The 17,753-nt window shown below is 34.2% G+C and overlaps 1 protein-coding gene across 1 annotated transcript in view; it reads left to right on the forward strand.

Moving 5' to 3' along the window:
- Window positions 1-17,753, forward strand: part of FLT3 (fms related receptor tyrosine kinase 3) — a 234,497-nt gene that overhangs the window by 89,932 nt on the left and 126,812 nt on the right. The window contains exons 5-6 of the mRNA XM_053708480.1: window positions 11,792-11,903; window positions 13,117-13,286. Of these exons, the coding sequence (XP_053564455.1) occupies window positions 11,792-11,903; window positions 13,117-13,286 (282 nt within the window). The remainder of the gene's footprint in view (window positions 1-11,791; window positions 11,904-13,116; window positions 13,287-17,753) is intronic.

Raw genomic sequence — 17,753 nt, forward strand, 5'->3', positions numbered from 1 at the left:
AGGTGATCCGTCGATTTCGACTCAATAGGGCTTCCATTGAGAGGCTCTATGTTGAAATGAAGGACTCTCTCGAACCACTCACTGCAAGAACTAGGGCAATCCCGGGGATGGTAAAATTACTATTGGTCCTCTATTTTTTGGCAACTGGATCATTCCAGGCTGTGGCAGGTCTAGGCATAGGTATGAGCCAGGCAACCTTCTCATGTCATCTGAAGGTTGTCCTGAATGCCTTGCACCAACGCCTAGTCCATCATGTCAACTTCCTCAATACTTCATATAAAAAAGATTTTTAGTTGTTTAATCATAAACAACTTCCTCAATATACCTGAGGAGTGGCATGCTGTCAAGCTACAGTTTTCTCTTCTTGCTGGGTAGCCAAGATTATTGGCTTCATTGATTGCACGCATATATTGGTGCATCCTCCCAGGGGTAGAGAGGAGTCATACCCGGACAGGAAGCATAACCACTCGCTGAATATCCAGGTAATCTGTGACACCAGGTTGAGGATAATGAGCGTACACTCTGGACTCCCTGGCTCCAACCATGATTCCTTCGTCCTACGGAATTCTGCCATCTACCATCGGTTCCAGGAGGGACAATTGCCAGAGGGAAACTGCATAGGTAAATTTCTCTTATATACTCAAACATATGTATATTAAATATTTTAGTCATTCGGATTGCTAATATCAATGCTCTTTTTCTTTTACGCAGGTGATTCTGGATATTCGTGTCTTCTGTGGCTGTACACACCCATCCACAACCCCAATGGAGTGGAAGAGGTGCACTACAATGAGGCACACATCGCCACCCGATTAGTGATTGAGAACACCTTTGGAGTATTGAAGAACCGTTTCCGCTGCTTGGACATCTCTGGCGGGGTTCTTCAGTTTGCCTCCGTCATAGTCTCCTTGATTTTCCTTATATGCTGTATGTTGCACAATATTGCTCTTACAATCCCTGATATAGATCTGGAGAGCTTGGATGTCCCCGAGTATGGTGAACATTTACCTCAATTAGAGGACAATGATGCTAGGGGAGTCCAAGCTCGAGCCCGACTATATACAGGCGGTTTTTGGGCAATAATTTTGTCAGTACTGACAGTACATTAATTTTTTTTATTCATTACTTTACAATATATTTTTGAATCCAAAAAATGATAAATTTTGGATTATGTTTTTGCAATAATTGTCATTTAAATATCTACAAAATTATATTGTCTTGCCATTGATTGAAAGTGGTTAATTTTGTCGATCTTGCAATTGTTCAATGTAAAGTTTTTGAAAAACAGATCTTTAAAAAAATATCTTCAAATATTTTTTTTTGGTGTACTCTTGCTTGTGTTTTTCTTTTTAAAATTATAGAAATACACTTTTTACCTCTGTGTTTACCTTCTATATAGGCTTCTGCAAACTGCCCCCTTATTTTAGTTCTTTTGACAGACTTGCATTTTAGCCAATCAGTGCTTACTACAGGCTAACTTAACGTGCATGAGTTCAATGTTATCTATATATAAAACACATGAACTAATGCCCTCTACTGGTCAAAATGCATTCAGATTAGAGGCAGTTTTCAAGGTCTAAGAAATAAGCATATGAACCTCCTAGGTTTAACTTCGAACTAAGAATACCAAAAGAACAAATCCAAATTGGCGATAAAAGTAAATTTTACATTCCCTATTTAAATCATCAAAACATTTTTGGGTACTTTACTGTCCCTTTAAAAAACTTTACATTTTACCCATCACAAAAAAATGAATTCATTCTGTAGCTATCATTTGTTGAAGGAGCAGCAATGCACTACAGGTTTAGAAAGGAATACATGTGTAAACCAATGACTATATATATATATATATATATATATATATATTTATATATGTGTGTGTGTGTATATGTGTATATATATATATATGTGTGTATATAAATATATATATGTATATATATATATATATATATGTATATATATATATGTATATATATATATATATATATATATATATATATATATATATATATATATATATATATATATATAAAAAATACACAGAGAAAGTTCTGGACTCATTTACAATCTTTCATCTAAGATTGTAAGTGAGTTATGTACTTTCTCTGTGTGTTTTTTTTTTTAAATTTCTTAATTAATTTTCACTATTGTCCTTGCACCTAGGCCTGTCTGTGCTTAAAGGGACAGTCAACACCAGATTTTTGTTGGTTTAAAAGATAGATAATTCCTTTTATTACCCATTTCCCAGTTTAGCATTACCAACACTGTTATATTGATATACTTTTTACCTCTGTGATTAACTTTTATCTAAGCATATTCTGACAGGCTCCTTGTTCACATGACATTTTCTTTATTAAATATTGACTTTAATTTTAGCCAATTGGTGTTTTGTGTGCCACAATCCATGGGCATGATCACAATGTTATCTATATGGTTTTCATGAACTAGCTCTCCCCTGTTGTGATGAGCAACTAAAAAACATGTGAGAAGAGGTGGCCTGCAAGGGCTTAGAAATATCATATGAGCCTTCCTAGGTTTATCTTTCAACAAAGAATACCAAGATAACAAAGCAAAATCGGTGATAAAGGTAAATTTGAAAGGAGAGAGAGAGATTTTCTAATATCGGCAATTCATAACAATTCTCTTGCTATCTGAATTTGAAATACAAGATTGTAATATTTAAAGATGTGACTTTTTTGTTCTCAACCTGTTTTTTTATTATTTGTGGAAAAATGCATCCACTATTAAACAAGTGCTGTCCATGGTTGAGAGCCAAAAATGAACGCTCTCCTTAGCTTAGATGCTTTATTTTTCAAATAAATATAGCTAGAGAACAACTATAAATTGATAATATTAGAAAATGATATATTTTCTTACTATTGCATGCTCTATCTAAGTTTTAAAATTATTTGTTGGTGTTCAGTGTCCCTTCAATGAAAAAGCCATATATTTTAAAAATAAGGAAACATGATAATGAATACATTTACACTATCTAATTAAATTTCAAATTACTTTACTATCACATGCTATTTATGATTCCTGAAATTAAAATTATTGATTAATTTACCTTTTAATAGAAGTGATTTGTTTATGCCAAAGTCGTGACTATATAATTATTTTTTTTACATTTAAACCCAAAAAATATATGTTGTAAATTGACCCTTTGAAAAGTATATCTTACCCATGCATTGAATTTGCAACAATCATTTGTAACATTTGTATTATGTGAATAAAGTAATAACAAACAAAAACATTTATTAGTTAAGAAAATATGTTTATTCATATTTTCTTTAAATAAAAAAAAAAAAATCAAATTACATATATAATAAAAAATTAAATATATATTACATTTGAAATCAATTAATATACCAAACTAAAAAAAACCCTACTCTTTACTTAGTGGCAGATGGAGACTGTAGGGGAGATCTCTCCCTTGATGACCTGCCACTAAACATAATAAAAAGATTGTGATTAAAAATCCGGTTGTCTTCATCTGCCCTCTCCCGATGATGTAATTCTCCCTGCTCTTCAGCTACCCTGACTCTGTCTACTTCTAACCTCTCCCTATCAAAATGTATCCTATCACTATCCCTCTGTCTTTCATATAAACATCTTTCCCTCTCTAAATCTAACCTTTCACTATCCCTCATACTTTCATATAAAAAAATTTCCCTCTCTAAATCTATTCTACCTGTTTCTATTCTCAGTCTTTACCTCTCTAAACCTAATCTTTCCCTATCCACTTGAATGCCCCTCTCTGATATCTGCCCCTGTTGCTTGACAGATAATCTTAATGCCCCATGCAACTCATGGTGATCAGCCCTGTACTGCCTTGTCAGATTTAACATTTCACAAACTGCCTCAACATCATTGATGGGAGGCAGTTCGTGGCCAGGATCAGCACGGCCATGAGCTGCTGGGGCATGAGCAACAGGTGCATGAGGGGCACCAGGGTTCAGAGCAGCTGAGTCTTCTGGGGCAGGAGGGGCAGCACAGATGAGAGCCTCCGTATCCAATGTTTCCTGGGAGATTCCTTGCTCCTGGGATTCTGTCATCAGTCAAACACAACTGGCGATCTCCTCCGATACATTATGCGCACATTCAGTATCTAAAGAAATGGTAAAAAAAATAATATAATCACACGTAATGTAAAGTGAAAGATTAAAGGCATATGAAAGTAAACATATTGCTTCCATGATTCATATCGAGATTATAAATGTAGGACACTGTATTTTAACATGCACAATGCCGATAGTTAATGTTATCTTAAAGGGATACTCCATCAAAGTTTGTAATCCAAATGAATGCATTTCATTTAGTAAAAACAGCATTTTAATTGTTGCTATATAAATGTAGTAACAAAAGTACTTCTAATAAAAGCTATAGCAGTTTCAAAAGTGTATTTAAGTATTCACCGTGCACCAGCATTTTCAACACAGCACTTGTTAAGAGAACCAAAAGAGCTTTTTTTTTAAACTTTTTTTAGACTCTGTTTCTTAATTACTGACATGATACAAAAACCACTGGTGCTGTAAAAAGCTTCAGTATTGAAAATGCTGTTGCACTGAGAATATCTTATTCTGAGCCACATGCACGTGCATGTAAAAACGTTACCAATAAAAAAAGTAATTTTTTAATTTTCGCATATATATATATATATATATATATATATATATATATATATATATATATATATTAATATATAGAGATATATATGCGATAATGGCAATGTTTGTAGAGGTTAAAGGGATATTCTATTCAAAATAGAAGGTTAATGATTGAGATAGAGCATGCAATTTAAAGGAACTTTCTAAATAAATCCAATTAACAATTTTTCTCTGCTCTCTGTTTAGATTGTTTTAAATGTACGCTTAGGAGATGTTCTGTGTTTTGTTAAGCACATAGGTAGCACTTGATGATTGGTGTTTAAATGTAGCCAAAGAATCATCAAGCAATACACAGGTGATAATCCAAACCTGTGATTCCTTCTAAGTTTAAATTATTTTTAAAATAAAGAGAATAATAGAAAGAAGAATATTCAACAATAGGACAATTTTTTGATGTATATATAAAAAGCATGGTCTAAATAAAAGAGGAATATTATCTGTTGACTATACTATTCTTAGAGATAGTATCTATAGAGATACTATAAAATTACAGATTATCTCAACGATCAATGTTATTTAACATTCTTGTTTAATACTGTGATATTCTTCAGTAATACCATTTTAACTTTAAAATTATGGCATTGACTGTCCCGCTTACGTGAGCACACATAACATTAATGTTTGATCTTGTTTTTGTTACCTGTGGAGGAGATCGAAGATGTTTTGTGGGGTCCCTCAGCTGAAAAAAACAAATGTGTATATACAGAGTTTAAATCAATTTACAATCATACAAGTAAGGGCATTTTAATTAAACAAAATATAACATTAAAAAACATACCTGTTGTTCGGGCAATGCTTGCTCCTTCAGGGGTGCTGCACATAATGTCAGGCTATGTGGCGACCGAGGAGAAGCTGTGGCTGGATTCAGTATGGATACTGACGGCCAATGGGACAGTGTCATACCCATCAGTGGCAGCGCAGCAGCACTTGTAGATGCTGGAAAACAGATTAAAAAAAATGAGTACTAATTTAATTGTATATCATAATGTCAATAAAACAAAAGGCCTAAAATTCCAAACAAAATCATTTGCAACATGAAAAACGCATGTTATAGAACTTTACATGCCACCTCGTTAGTATCATGCCCAACCAAATCCAGACCGAGCGTCATATTTGCCCCCAGCTTCTCAATTAGCTGAGTCTTTTATGAAGAGAGCTCAGCTGTATATGGCACGCCACCGTCTGTAGTGCGTGCAGACTGTTTCTCCCTGGCCAGCTTGGCCTTCAAGATTCTCTTGATGTCTGAGAATCTTTTTTTACAGTGCTCCACCGATTTTGCATGAGAGCCTTTGGCGGAGACACTCTCAGCTATTTCTCTCCAGATCTGTTGTTTTCTGTAGAGAGAGATCTGTTGGGCTTTGGAACCAAAAATAAAATCATAATGCTCTAAAACCTTTATCACTAAAATCCTATTTTGGTCAAAATTGAATTGTATATTGCGCCCAGATTTTGTCTTTCCAGACGCCATATACAATCCAAAAAATATAATACACAAAAGTCGCAAAAAAATAACAATACTGAGCTCTATCATCAAAGTTTTGTAGGACTTTTTAGACTCCATTTTCATTCCCTTTTTATAGTTAGTCAATACGTAAACAATCATACGTTAACAATTATACAATCATCAATTAAAATGTGTTACAGTATTAGCTTTATTGACGGTTATTCAATTCTTTTAGCACATCCTATTCATAAGGCCGTCATTGGTGACGCATATAATATTAAATATTCAGATAAGTGATTTAGAAAATTAACTTGTTTTTTTAATAAAATTAATATTGTTATATAATCAATAACTTCTTCAATTAAATTAGTTAACATTGATTCAATATACTTATGTAAGTAAATATACATTCATATTTGTTTTATAAAGGAATAATTAGCGAAGGAGAAAAAAAAGATGTTACAGGATATAGTTTTCATAACTTAGTCAGTGGTGATGCATATTATATAATATGACCACAGTTTCAATGTGGATTACAAAGCAATGGTCATGAACACATGATGAATATAATCTGCCAATCAAACATTAATAATTTTTTCCACTGCCAATAACCAATCAGATTGCTCTCTACTTGGGATAGTTGTGTTGCACTTAAAAATTAATTTAGAGTTAAATTGGAGTCAAAGATGGCGCGACCTCCAATTTTCAGCGATGGTGAATTGGTCATCCTGGTCTACGGGATTTTATTTCATTCTTTTAATATCTTAATTTGAAAATCCAAGAATATAAGTTTAGTTGCAGGCCCATTTTAATTTCAAAACATGGGTTGTTTTTGCTGATTGGTGGCTTAATGGCAACCACCAATTTAATGGCAGCCACCAATAAAAAAGTTCTGTACAGGGTGATTAAACTAAAATTGGCTGCCTCCTTAGGTTATATATATTATCCTTAGCTTATATATATATATTTTTTTTAAATAAAGATAGCCATAGAAAGAAGAAAAATTGATAATACGAGTAAATTTGGTTGATTAAAAATTCATACTCTATCTGAATCATGAAAAAAACAATATATATATATATATATATATATATATTTATATATATATATATATTTATTGATATATATATACAGAAAGATATGTATCTGCGCCTTCCTTCCATGGAATATATATATATAGTCCATAATATAGCACTGTACGGATGATATTGAGTCAACAGAGACTTTGAGGTGTTATATGTAATCCATTATCCACTGTATTGGTTTACGGTCTAATGCTCATACCTTACCTCATATAGATTGAGGTTGTACATTGTGAGTGGGACTTACATTACGTTTCTTTATGTGATTTTCTTTGTAAAAAAACGTACTTCACTATTTTTGGGCCATTTTCTCTGTTCCATTTACATGTGTACTGAGATTCATCGGAACCAAGATACACAGTGGGTATTTGATATACTGCTTCAGTTGCAGCACAGCTGATCTATTATCCCGGTATACATACAGTATATATATATATATATATATTATTTTAAATAGGTTGTTATTTCCATCAGAGAAAATATTTTACATGCATTACAGCGGCAGATACATTACACAAAAGAAAATATCAAATGGATCTAATGTGGTCATACAACTTTATATTTTCACAGATCTCAGGCAGCTGAGAGAAAGAATCCCCTGGTCCGTCAGGCCAGTGTCAATGGCTACCCCTAGGAGCAACCGCTCTTCTCCACCACTGCCATTGACACTGCTTGAGGGTCGTCCAGAGGATGAGTCAGGGACAGATGTGGACGTCCCTGATATCCAAGGTAATTTTCAAGTATAATACTATGTTTGAAGTATTTAACATTAAAAATTTTTTTTCGAAAGGTTCATTCAGGGGGCAGGTTAATGTAATGGATTATATTTTTTCAAATTAAAATGTTTGTACGAGTTTTTCAACAACAATGTTGTGTATAATATAGGCCTTGTCACATATTCCTCATACTAACAATGATTTGTGTTTGTGCTTCATCTCTGACAGACGACCAATTACCGGGGGAGGATCCTGCCCCAGCCTTCTTGTTGGCGCTGCCAGATGAGGAGGTGGCTGGTGTAGAATGTAAGAAAACTTAATATTAGGTTTTAACAATTGTTCTTGATAATGAATTTGTATAACATATTTTATTTTGTCTTTTTATAGATCAAGATCAGGGGACCCAGACAGAGCCCTTCCTTGCCCATATATTTAGCCAGTTGGTGGAGGGGCTGGACATTGTCTCCACAGCTGTGCGGGCCCTGCAGGAGGCCATGAGAAACTTTGTTTAAATTCTTTTATTTCTTTTTAAAAAAATTTTTTTTTACAATAAATATGTATTGAATCTAAATTTTAGTGTAGCTGTTTTCATTTAAATATTATTTTTAAAGTGACATGAAAGCAAAATATATGTTGAATGATGTATAAATAGCATGCAATGTGGTAAATTATTCTTTGGTTTTATATATATTTTTTATCTATATTTAATTTCTCTTCATCTTTTAAATATACTTGGATGAAGAGCATATGCAGATAAACTATGTAGCTGCTGATTGATGACTGCACATAGATGACTCTTATGATTGGCGTGCACATGTGCATCGCTATTTCTACTAAAAAGGATATCTGAGGATTAAAGGGACACTGAACCCAAATTTTTTCTTTCATGATTCAGATAGAGCGTGCAATTTTAAGCAACTTTCTAATTTACTCCTATTATCAAAATGTCTTCATTCTCTTGGTATCTTTATTTGAAAAGCAAGAATGTAAGTTTAGATGCAGGCCCATTTTTGAAGTACAACCTAAATTTGTCCTTGCTGATTGAACAGCACCAATAAACAAGTGCTGTTCTTGGTTCTGAAACAAAATGTGTCTATCTCCTTAGCTTAGATGCCTTCTTTTTCAAATAAAGATAGCAAGAGAATGAAGAAAAATTGATAATAGGAGTAAGTTAGAAAGTTGCTTAAAATTGCATGCTCTATCTGAATCATGAAAGAAAAAATTTGGGTTTAGTGGCCCTTTAATAAAAGATCAAAGATTGTAATATTGCTTGAGATGGTCTTCTATATCTTCATAATAATATTTCTGATATGATTTTGATGTCCCTTTAAGATCGGAAATAACATTATTTTTTTAAATATGAAAAGAATAATAAATATATATATATACATATATATTTACACACATATATACATATATATATTTACATATATATATATATATATATATATATATATTTACATGTATATAGATACATATGTATATACAGTACATACATATACACATATATATTAATAAAGTATGTATGTACAATAGTAAGAATTCACTCTCCACTTTGCACCAAATATGTCGCGACTTGCTATATTAGCAATTATTCCTGCTCAGTATAAAAATACATTTATACTATATACACAATGTGGCATTAATAAACAGACAACATTGTTTCGGACCAAAAAAGGAACTTAGGGACATGCAAATATGTTTGCAAAAGATTGCTGACATAACACATATATAGAGCTAAAGAGAAATGTGCTTGTTTGGGGACAGTAGTGAAATGGTATAAATAAAGTTAGGAAAAACCTGAATAGCCACGAGATCGATGACTGTTAGTTAACAACAGTCTGATGCTGTTCGCATCGGACTTGACGCACATGTTTTTGACTGCTTTTTTGATAAATAAGGAGATCATATTCAGGTCCGCGGCAGCAATGTCTAGCGATGTCTGGCGAGTGTATTGATGCCGGCGAATGCAACATAGTTGACGCTTTGATAAATAGGCCCCTAAGTCTGTTCTACATCTTCTAACACTATTGTTGTATGGGCCTGTATTAGGTGTATACATACTGATAGCACTATGTGCCAAGGTCATATTTTCATATCATGGTTTGCTTCCAAGAGTCACTTTACTCACAACTGTTTTTCTGATTGTCCATGTCCACCTTAAAGTGAAATTGAATTAGGATTTGGTAAGATTTTGTACAGGAAAAATAAAGGCCTAGACAGAAGTAATTGTAAAAAAAGGTAGAGCCTATGCTAGGTATCAAGGGGTCAGTGGAAGTAGTAAAAAAAAAAAACATAAAAATGTGGCAGTGTTAGGCAAGGGCAAAGTACCAAGGGTTAATCTGAGCAAGTAGTCTGTACATAGGCATAGAGCAGTATAATTCATTTTTAGGTAGGATACCAAGGGATAACCAACAGTGAATGGTGATTGTATGCATTTAAAAAAGGGTATACCATGTTTAACAGGAAGAGTCCAGGTAAAGTAACAAAGGGTTAACCAGAGGCAGAAAGACCTACTCAAGCAAAGGTCACTGCAGGATATATTAGCTAGAATACAAACACGGTACTAAGAGTTCACTAGAGATATGAATCCCTATGTAGGCAGATATCAGTATACCATGTTTAACAGGCAGTGTTAAAGGGATAGTAAACACCAACAATATTATTGTTTAAAAAGATAGATAATCCCTTTACAATTCCCCAGTTTTGCATAACTAACAAGGTTATATTAATATACTTTTTACCTCTGTGATTACCTTGTATCTAAGCCTGTGCAAACTGCCCCCTTATTTCAGTTCTTTTGACAGACTTGGGTTTTAACCAATCAGTGCTGACTCCTAGGAACTTCACTTGCATGAGCACAGTGTTATCTATATGAAACACATGAACTAACACCCTCTAGTGGTGAAAAACTGTCAAAATGCATTTAGAAAAGAGGCGGCCTTCAAGGTCTAAGAAATTTGCATATGAACCTCCTAGGTTTAGCTTTCAACAAAGAATTGCTGCTAACCTGCTTGTACCTGCAAGGGAGAAAGATGTTTGAATAAATCTGTTGAAAATTGGTTGAAAAGGTGCTGTGGATTTTTTTTCATTTATCTTCAACTAAGAATGCCAAGAGTACAAAGCAAAATTGGTGATAAAAGTAAATTGGAAAATTATTTAAAATTACATGCGGATCTGAATCATGAAAGTTTATTTTGGACTAGACTGCCCCTTTAATATATGTTACCTCTGTAATTACCTTGTATCTAAGCTTCTGCTGACTGCCTCCTTATCACAGATCTTTTGACAGACTTGCATTTTAGACAATTAGTGCTGACTCTTAAATAAATCCATGTACGTCAGCACAATGTTATTTATATGAAACACATTAACTAACGTCCCCTCTAGCTATGAAAAACTGTCAAATGCATTCAGATAAGAAGCAACCTTCAAGGGCTTAGCAATTAGCATATGAGCCTACCTAGGTTTAGCTTTCAACTAAGAATACCAAGAGAACAAAGCAAATTTTAAGATAAAAGTAAATTAGAAAGTTGTTTAAAATGACATGCCCTATCTGAATCATGAAAGTTTAATTTGGACTTTACTATCCCTTTAAGACAAGGCACCAAGCGTTAACCAGAGGCATAATATGCCAGCAAAGCTCTGTACACTACATGCAGTATCAGATAGAATACTAGCAAGATAACCATGGGTTACCCAAAAGCAGACTGGCACAGGATCACACCAAATATCAGACACCACGCAGACATTTTAAATAAATAACTAGACTTTAATAATAAATAAATAACTTTTTTATGACAGAATGATTTTGTTCTTTTTAACATATCTCCCCTCCTTTTGCGTCACAGTATTATATGAGCAAACCCTATTGTCTTTTAGGTAAACCACGGAAGCCCTATTTTAACGAATCAAGAGGGATTGTGAGCTGCATTTCTGAAAGTTATCCTAAGCCTTCAGTAGACTGGTTAATATGTCTGTCACCGTATAGCAGGTATTATTAAGAGACTGCACACTGAAAAAAACAATTAATAACATGAAATTGCTATAATTTATAAGCACAATTGGATAAATGTCTGAGCAAACCTTTGACCATCTGGGAGTAGGGAGGAAGTAAAGGAATATAATGCCAGCAGACTACAATTCAAATTCATATTAGATATATTATTACATACGACCACAGCATTCATCATGCAGCTGTTTGGTGAGTGCCCCTCTTGGCATAGGTAGAAATTCACAGATGTCTTCAGAACATCCAACTGCATAGGTACTCTCCCACCTTAAAACTATTTACCCACTTTACCGAAAGAACCCCCACTCTAAGGCTTCACCACCTACCACATCCTGCCCAAGAGAACCTCTAAGTACACTCCCATCCAAGGGTACAGAACCCTATGGGATACCCTATTCCCCATATATTTACTTACTTGGCAATCATTCCTGAGTAGCTAAAAGTCATCTTGAGACATATTTTACTTCATCTTTATCCAAAAACTTGCCCTGTTCTGGCTTTATAGAAACCCTGATCCTCGTTCTGTAATCATTAATAATTCTAGAGTGTGGGTTTGTTTGTTTGCTTGACTGAGCAAGCAAAACAAAATAGTTAGAGTGAGATTTTCTTTTACTAGCAGTCTTTTCCAGTTCCCTGTTTTGTTTCCCTGTTAGTCTCATTTCATTCTACAAGAATGAAGCTTCAGAAAATGTTTTGGAGAGTATTGGCTACTCAGGCCTCAATGTGGGTATAATTGGTTCCAAAATTCAAAAGCAATTGAAGAAATGTTTACCCTGTGTACTGAGAAACCTGAATCCTTAGCTTATTAAAAGGTACTTAGGAGATTATAAACTAATTAATGCAGAGAGTACTGAAACTTGAATTCAATCTTGTAGCCGTAGGCATCCACAAATATGTTTCTAGAAGGGGGGGGGGGATCTACAGCAGGAAGGTTTTGTTTGTTTGCTTTACATATGAGCAGCACATTACAGCACAATAAATAAGTAGCATTGCTATACCACCTACTCCTTATATAACTAACCAGGTTCCCTGGAATAAAGAAGGTCAAGGCAAGAAAAGGGACATATTCAGGAGTCTTACAGAAATGCAGCCACTATAGTCTTTTTTACACTATTAAAACTACTATAATATGACAATATAAAGTAGTTATATGATTTAGGTAAAGAATACTCATGTTGTGATACATTGTGTCTAGTGACTGCAGATGTGAAAATATAACAGGTGAAATGTTGTACAAGAAAGTGGATCCTTATGGATTAGAACAAGTAGAGCATAAAATAAAAGCAAATCGTCTACTTGATGAACACATCTGGTGCTGTGCAACAAATGACCTTGGTAGAGAATGCAGCCAACTGTACACAATAGGTAAGGTTTTTTTAACTTACTGAAACATTGATGTTTATTTGAATAGCTATAGCATAAGAAGATATGAAATATTTTTATTTTTACAAAGAAAGTAATGGATGTGAAAATGTTGCCTGTATTTATAAAAACATACATGAATATAATCGTACTATGGTGGATTATTGTATACAATAATTGGTTTAGTGAGGGGAGATACCACTGTGCTCACACGTAGAGCAAACCCAAGATTTAGAACTCTGTTCTTCTCCAACAACAGCTCCTCTTTGAAAAGATAATCGGTTGTAATTCTTATCTCTTGGTGTCATATTTGATTCTAATGTCCCTTTGCCCACAATTACCAAATTACTCAATAAAGGGACAGTCAACACCAGCATTTTTGTAGTTTAAAAAGAAAGATAATCCCTTTATTACCCATTCCCCATTTTTGCATCACCAACACAGTAATAATAATACATATTTTACCTCTGTAATTACCTTGTATCTAAGCTTCTGCTGGCTACCCCTTTATTTCAGTTCTTTTGACAGACTTGTATTTTAGCCAATCAGTGCTCACTCCTAGGTCACTTCACGTGCATGAGCTCAATGTTATCTATATGAAACACATGAACTAATGCCCTCTAGTGGTTAAAATGCATTCAGATTAGAGGCAGTCTTCAAAGTCTAAGAAATTAGCATATGAACCTCCTAGGTTTAGCTTTCAACTAAGAATACCAACCAAGAGAACAAAGCAAAATCGGGGATAAAAGTAAATTGGGAAGTTGTTCAAAATAACATTTCCTATTCAAATCATGAAAGTTTTTTGGGGAATTGACTGCCCCTTTAAATATTACTACCACCAGCTGTGCAATATCTCCATTTTTTTTTACTTATAACACTAAACTCTATCAATGCATCTTAAATGACCACCTACTCTCCTTAATTTATAATTCATTGGTACTCATCCAGAGCCTTTTTTCCTATTTTCATACATTAACTACTTTGTATTCCCCTTGCCATTACCATAGTCTACAAACTATACAAGCCAGGTCCATAGCCTATAAGACACTGACTTGTTTTTTATTTTAATTATTATGGGTCACTCAAGGGAAGAAACAATTACAGTAGTAAACAAAACATTCTCAAATACATTCTCATAAACTTGACATTTATAGATAGACAATACTTCATTACAATCGTGTCAAGACAAAGAACAAAAAATATAAAGAACATATTTGTGGAGTGAGCCCAAGATAAATGATATTAACAATATATAAAAGAATCAATAACAGAGTTCACTGCTTTTGTCTTCTCTTTGAGACCGTATTTTCAACAAAGAAATCATATATGACATATTAACAAAACAAACCATAGCAATATATATATATATATATATATATATAAAAAGGGGAAATGAGTTGACTTTAATGCTGTTTATATTAAATGTGTCTCCAATATGTGGGATAGGATTCTGTTAGCACCAGCTGCACGACAAGACACTGACTTGTACTGTAAATTTCTAAACAAATATTATCTAAAACTATTACCCTAAACTAGAATTTTAGTATGTGTTTTCCTGGCTTACATACAAGACTTTTCCCGTGCAATGTTCCCAACATGTTATTAAAATAGAGCACATTTGGTATATAAGCGATTACAACCCTTAAAATATACCAAAATAAAGTCACACTGTAGAGGTTTACTTCTAATATTTCAGCTGCACCGTAATCAATGTGTTATTAATATATTACACGTTTGGCACTGTGCGATCACAAGATTAAAACTAAACACATACAGTACAGTGTAACATTGGAGTTGCTATCAAGAATGCAATGTAAAATAGAAGCCATCTTCTTTTTACATAGTGCAATGTTTAAAAAAGCAGTGGCTACTGTCTTCGATGGGATATTAATATCCTGTACACTTGTTCCTAAAAAGAAAAGAACAAAAGTTGAAAACATGTTTATTTATATAACAAACTTACTTACAACACATAATATAGTATTTTTTATATATATATATATATATATATATATATATATATATATATATATACTGTATGTATACTGTATATACAGTGCCCTCCACTAGATATGTGCAATTCGTTTCGTATCGATTCGTAAATTCGGAAAATTCGGAAAATTTGGAGATTCGGATCGAACCAAATTTCCGAATTAATATACTGCCGAATTTACCGAATAAATCAGAATTAGTTCGGATTTATTCGGTAAATTCGGATGACCATGGATTACACTAGTATTGTACAGTATATTAGGTTATATCACTCTGCTATGGGTTACACCTAATATACAGTACATAATACTAGTCTAATCCCACCTAACACTTACCGAAATTTCGAATTTCCGAACCGAATCAAACCAAATCCAGCCGAATTTCTTCGAATCCAAAACGAATCCAAAATGAATCCGAACCAAATCGATTAAAAATTTTCCGAATTCGAATCGATCCAAACCGAAATTCGAAAAATTCCAAATAGATCCGAACCGAACCGATTTTTTTCGCCATGCACATATCTACCCTCCACTAATATTGGCACCCTTGGTAAATTTGAGCAAAAAAGGTTGTAAAAAATTGTCTTTATTGTTTAACTTTTGTTCTTTTGTTAAAAAAATACACAAAACTACTCTGCTCTCATGGATATCAAACAATTGCAAACACAGCACAGGTTTATCTGGAAAAAAAACCTTGGTTAAATATATATGTGGCACAATTATTGGCACCTTTTTAGTCAATACTTTGTGCCCTTTGCCAAGATAAATGCTCTGTGTCTTCTCCTATAATGCCTGATGAGACTGGAGAATACATGGCAAGGGATCTGAGATCATTCCTCCATACAGAATCTCTCCAGATCCTTAAAATTTGAGGTCGATGCTGGTGGACTCTTCTCTTCAGTTCACCCCTCAGGTTTTCTATGAGGTTCAAGTTAGGGGACTGGGATGACCATGGCAGGACCTTGAATTTGTGGTCAGTAAACAATTTTTGTGTTGATTTTGATGTTTTGGATCATTGTCCTGCTGGAAGATCCAACCACAGCCCATTTTAAGCTTTCTGGCAGAGGCAGTCAGGTGTTCATTTAATATCTGTTGATGTTTGATAGAGTCCATGATGCCATGTATCCTAACAAAATTTCAAGGTCTTCTGGCAGAAAAAAATGCCCCAAAACATTAAAGAGCCACCACCATATTTAGGGCCAGATTACAAGTGGAGCGCTAAATATCGCTTTCGTGAAAGCGATATTTACTCTCCACTGAGTAATACCAGTGCATGCTAATGTGCGCAGATATTACAAGTTGACAGCAATGAAAGCGCGCCTCCATAGGCTCCAATGGGATCCTCATTCTCATGCCGTGAGACATGGCATGAGAACTAGTGCAGCGAAGGGGTTAAGTCGCGCAGTGATGGCAGCAAATTGTAAATATATATGTTTATGATTATATACATATATATTTATGTGTTAATATGTGTATATACACATATTAACATATATACATTATATATATATATATATATATATATATATATATAAATTCCAAAAGATAGCACTCCAGAGCTCAGCACAGTAACAACCCAGGGTGCTGCAAAAGAACTAACAACAAGAAAGCGCACTCCAATGGGAACTAGTTTTCAAAATTATGTCTCCTTTAATGTGGGAATTTGCGGGGTATAATCCCCTTCCTCAGACATTTGAGCTTTCTTGTTTTTGCTATATACATATATATTTACTGGGAACGCACAGTTCCCATACCCCACACCCACCAACTTCAGCCCCCCAAAACGGCCTGGTGCAGTTATTTTATTAAAAAATAAAAATACACACCACTGTATTTTGGGGGCATTTGGGGCACATTTATAAAATTAACCAGAGATTTTATAAGCGCTAATTGCTAGCGTGAGCTTGTGGTAGCAATAATCAGTCACTTGTAATCGCTGATTATTTATCACCTACCTGAAAACGGGCAGATTTGCCTATTTGTGGGTGCGCGATAAATTAGCGCTCCACTTGTAATCTAGCCCTTAACCGTGGGCATGAGGTACTTTTCCATAGGGCTACCTCTATGTGTGCGCCAAACCCACCTCTGGTGTTTATTGCCAAAAAGTTCTATTTTGGTTTCATCTGACTATAGAAACCGATCCCATTTGAAGTTCCAGTAGTGTCTGGCAAACTGAAGATGCTTGAGTTTGATTTTTGGATGAGAGTAGAGGCTTTTTTCTTGAAACACTTCCAAACAACTTGTGATGATGTGATGATCGGATTGTAGTTTTCAAGACTTTCTGACCCCAAGAAGCAATTCTCCAAATGTGATCCTTGGAGATCCATCCTCTTCACAGTGCGTAGAAACAATATAGACACACATCTTCCTCCAGGTTGATTCATAACATGTATTACAAGTTGAAAGTAAATCGAGCGTGTTCGAATTTAAAGTGCGTCAGGTTCACAAGACTGAAGACCTTGTGTAAAGAGTTAGGGCT

Source organism: Bombina bombina, chromosome 3 (assembly GCF_027579735.1).
Source record: "Bombina bombina isolate aBomBom1 chromosome 3, aBomBom1.pri, whole genome shotgun sequence".
In the NCBI taxonomy this organism is placed as follows: domain Eukaryota; kingdom Metazoa; phylum Chordata; class Amphibia; order Anura; family Bombinatoridae; genus Bombina; species Bombina bombina.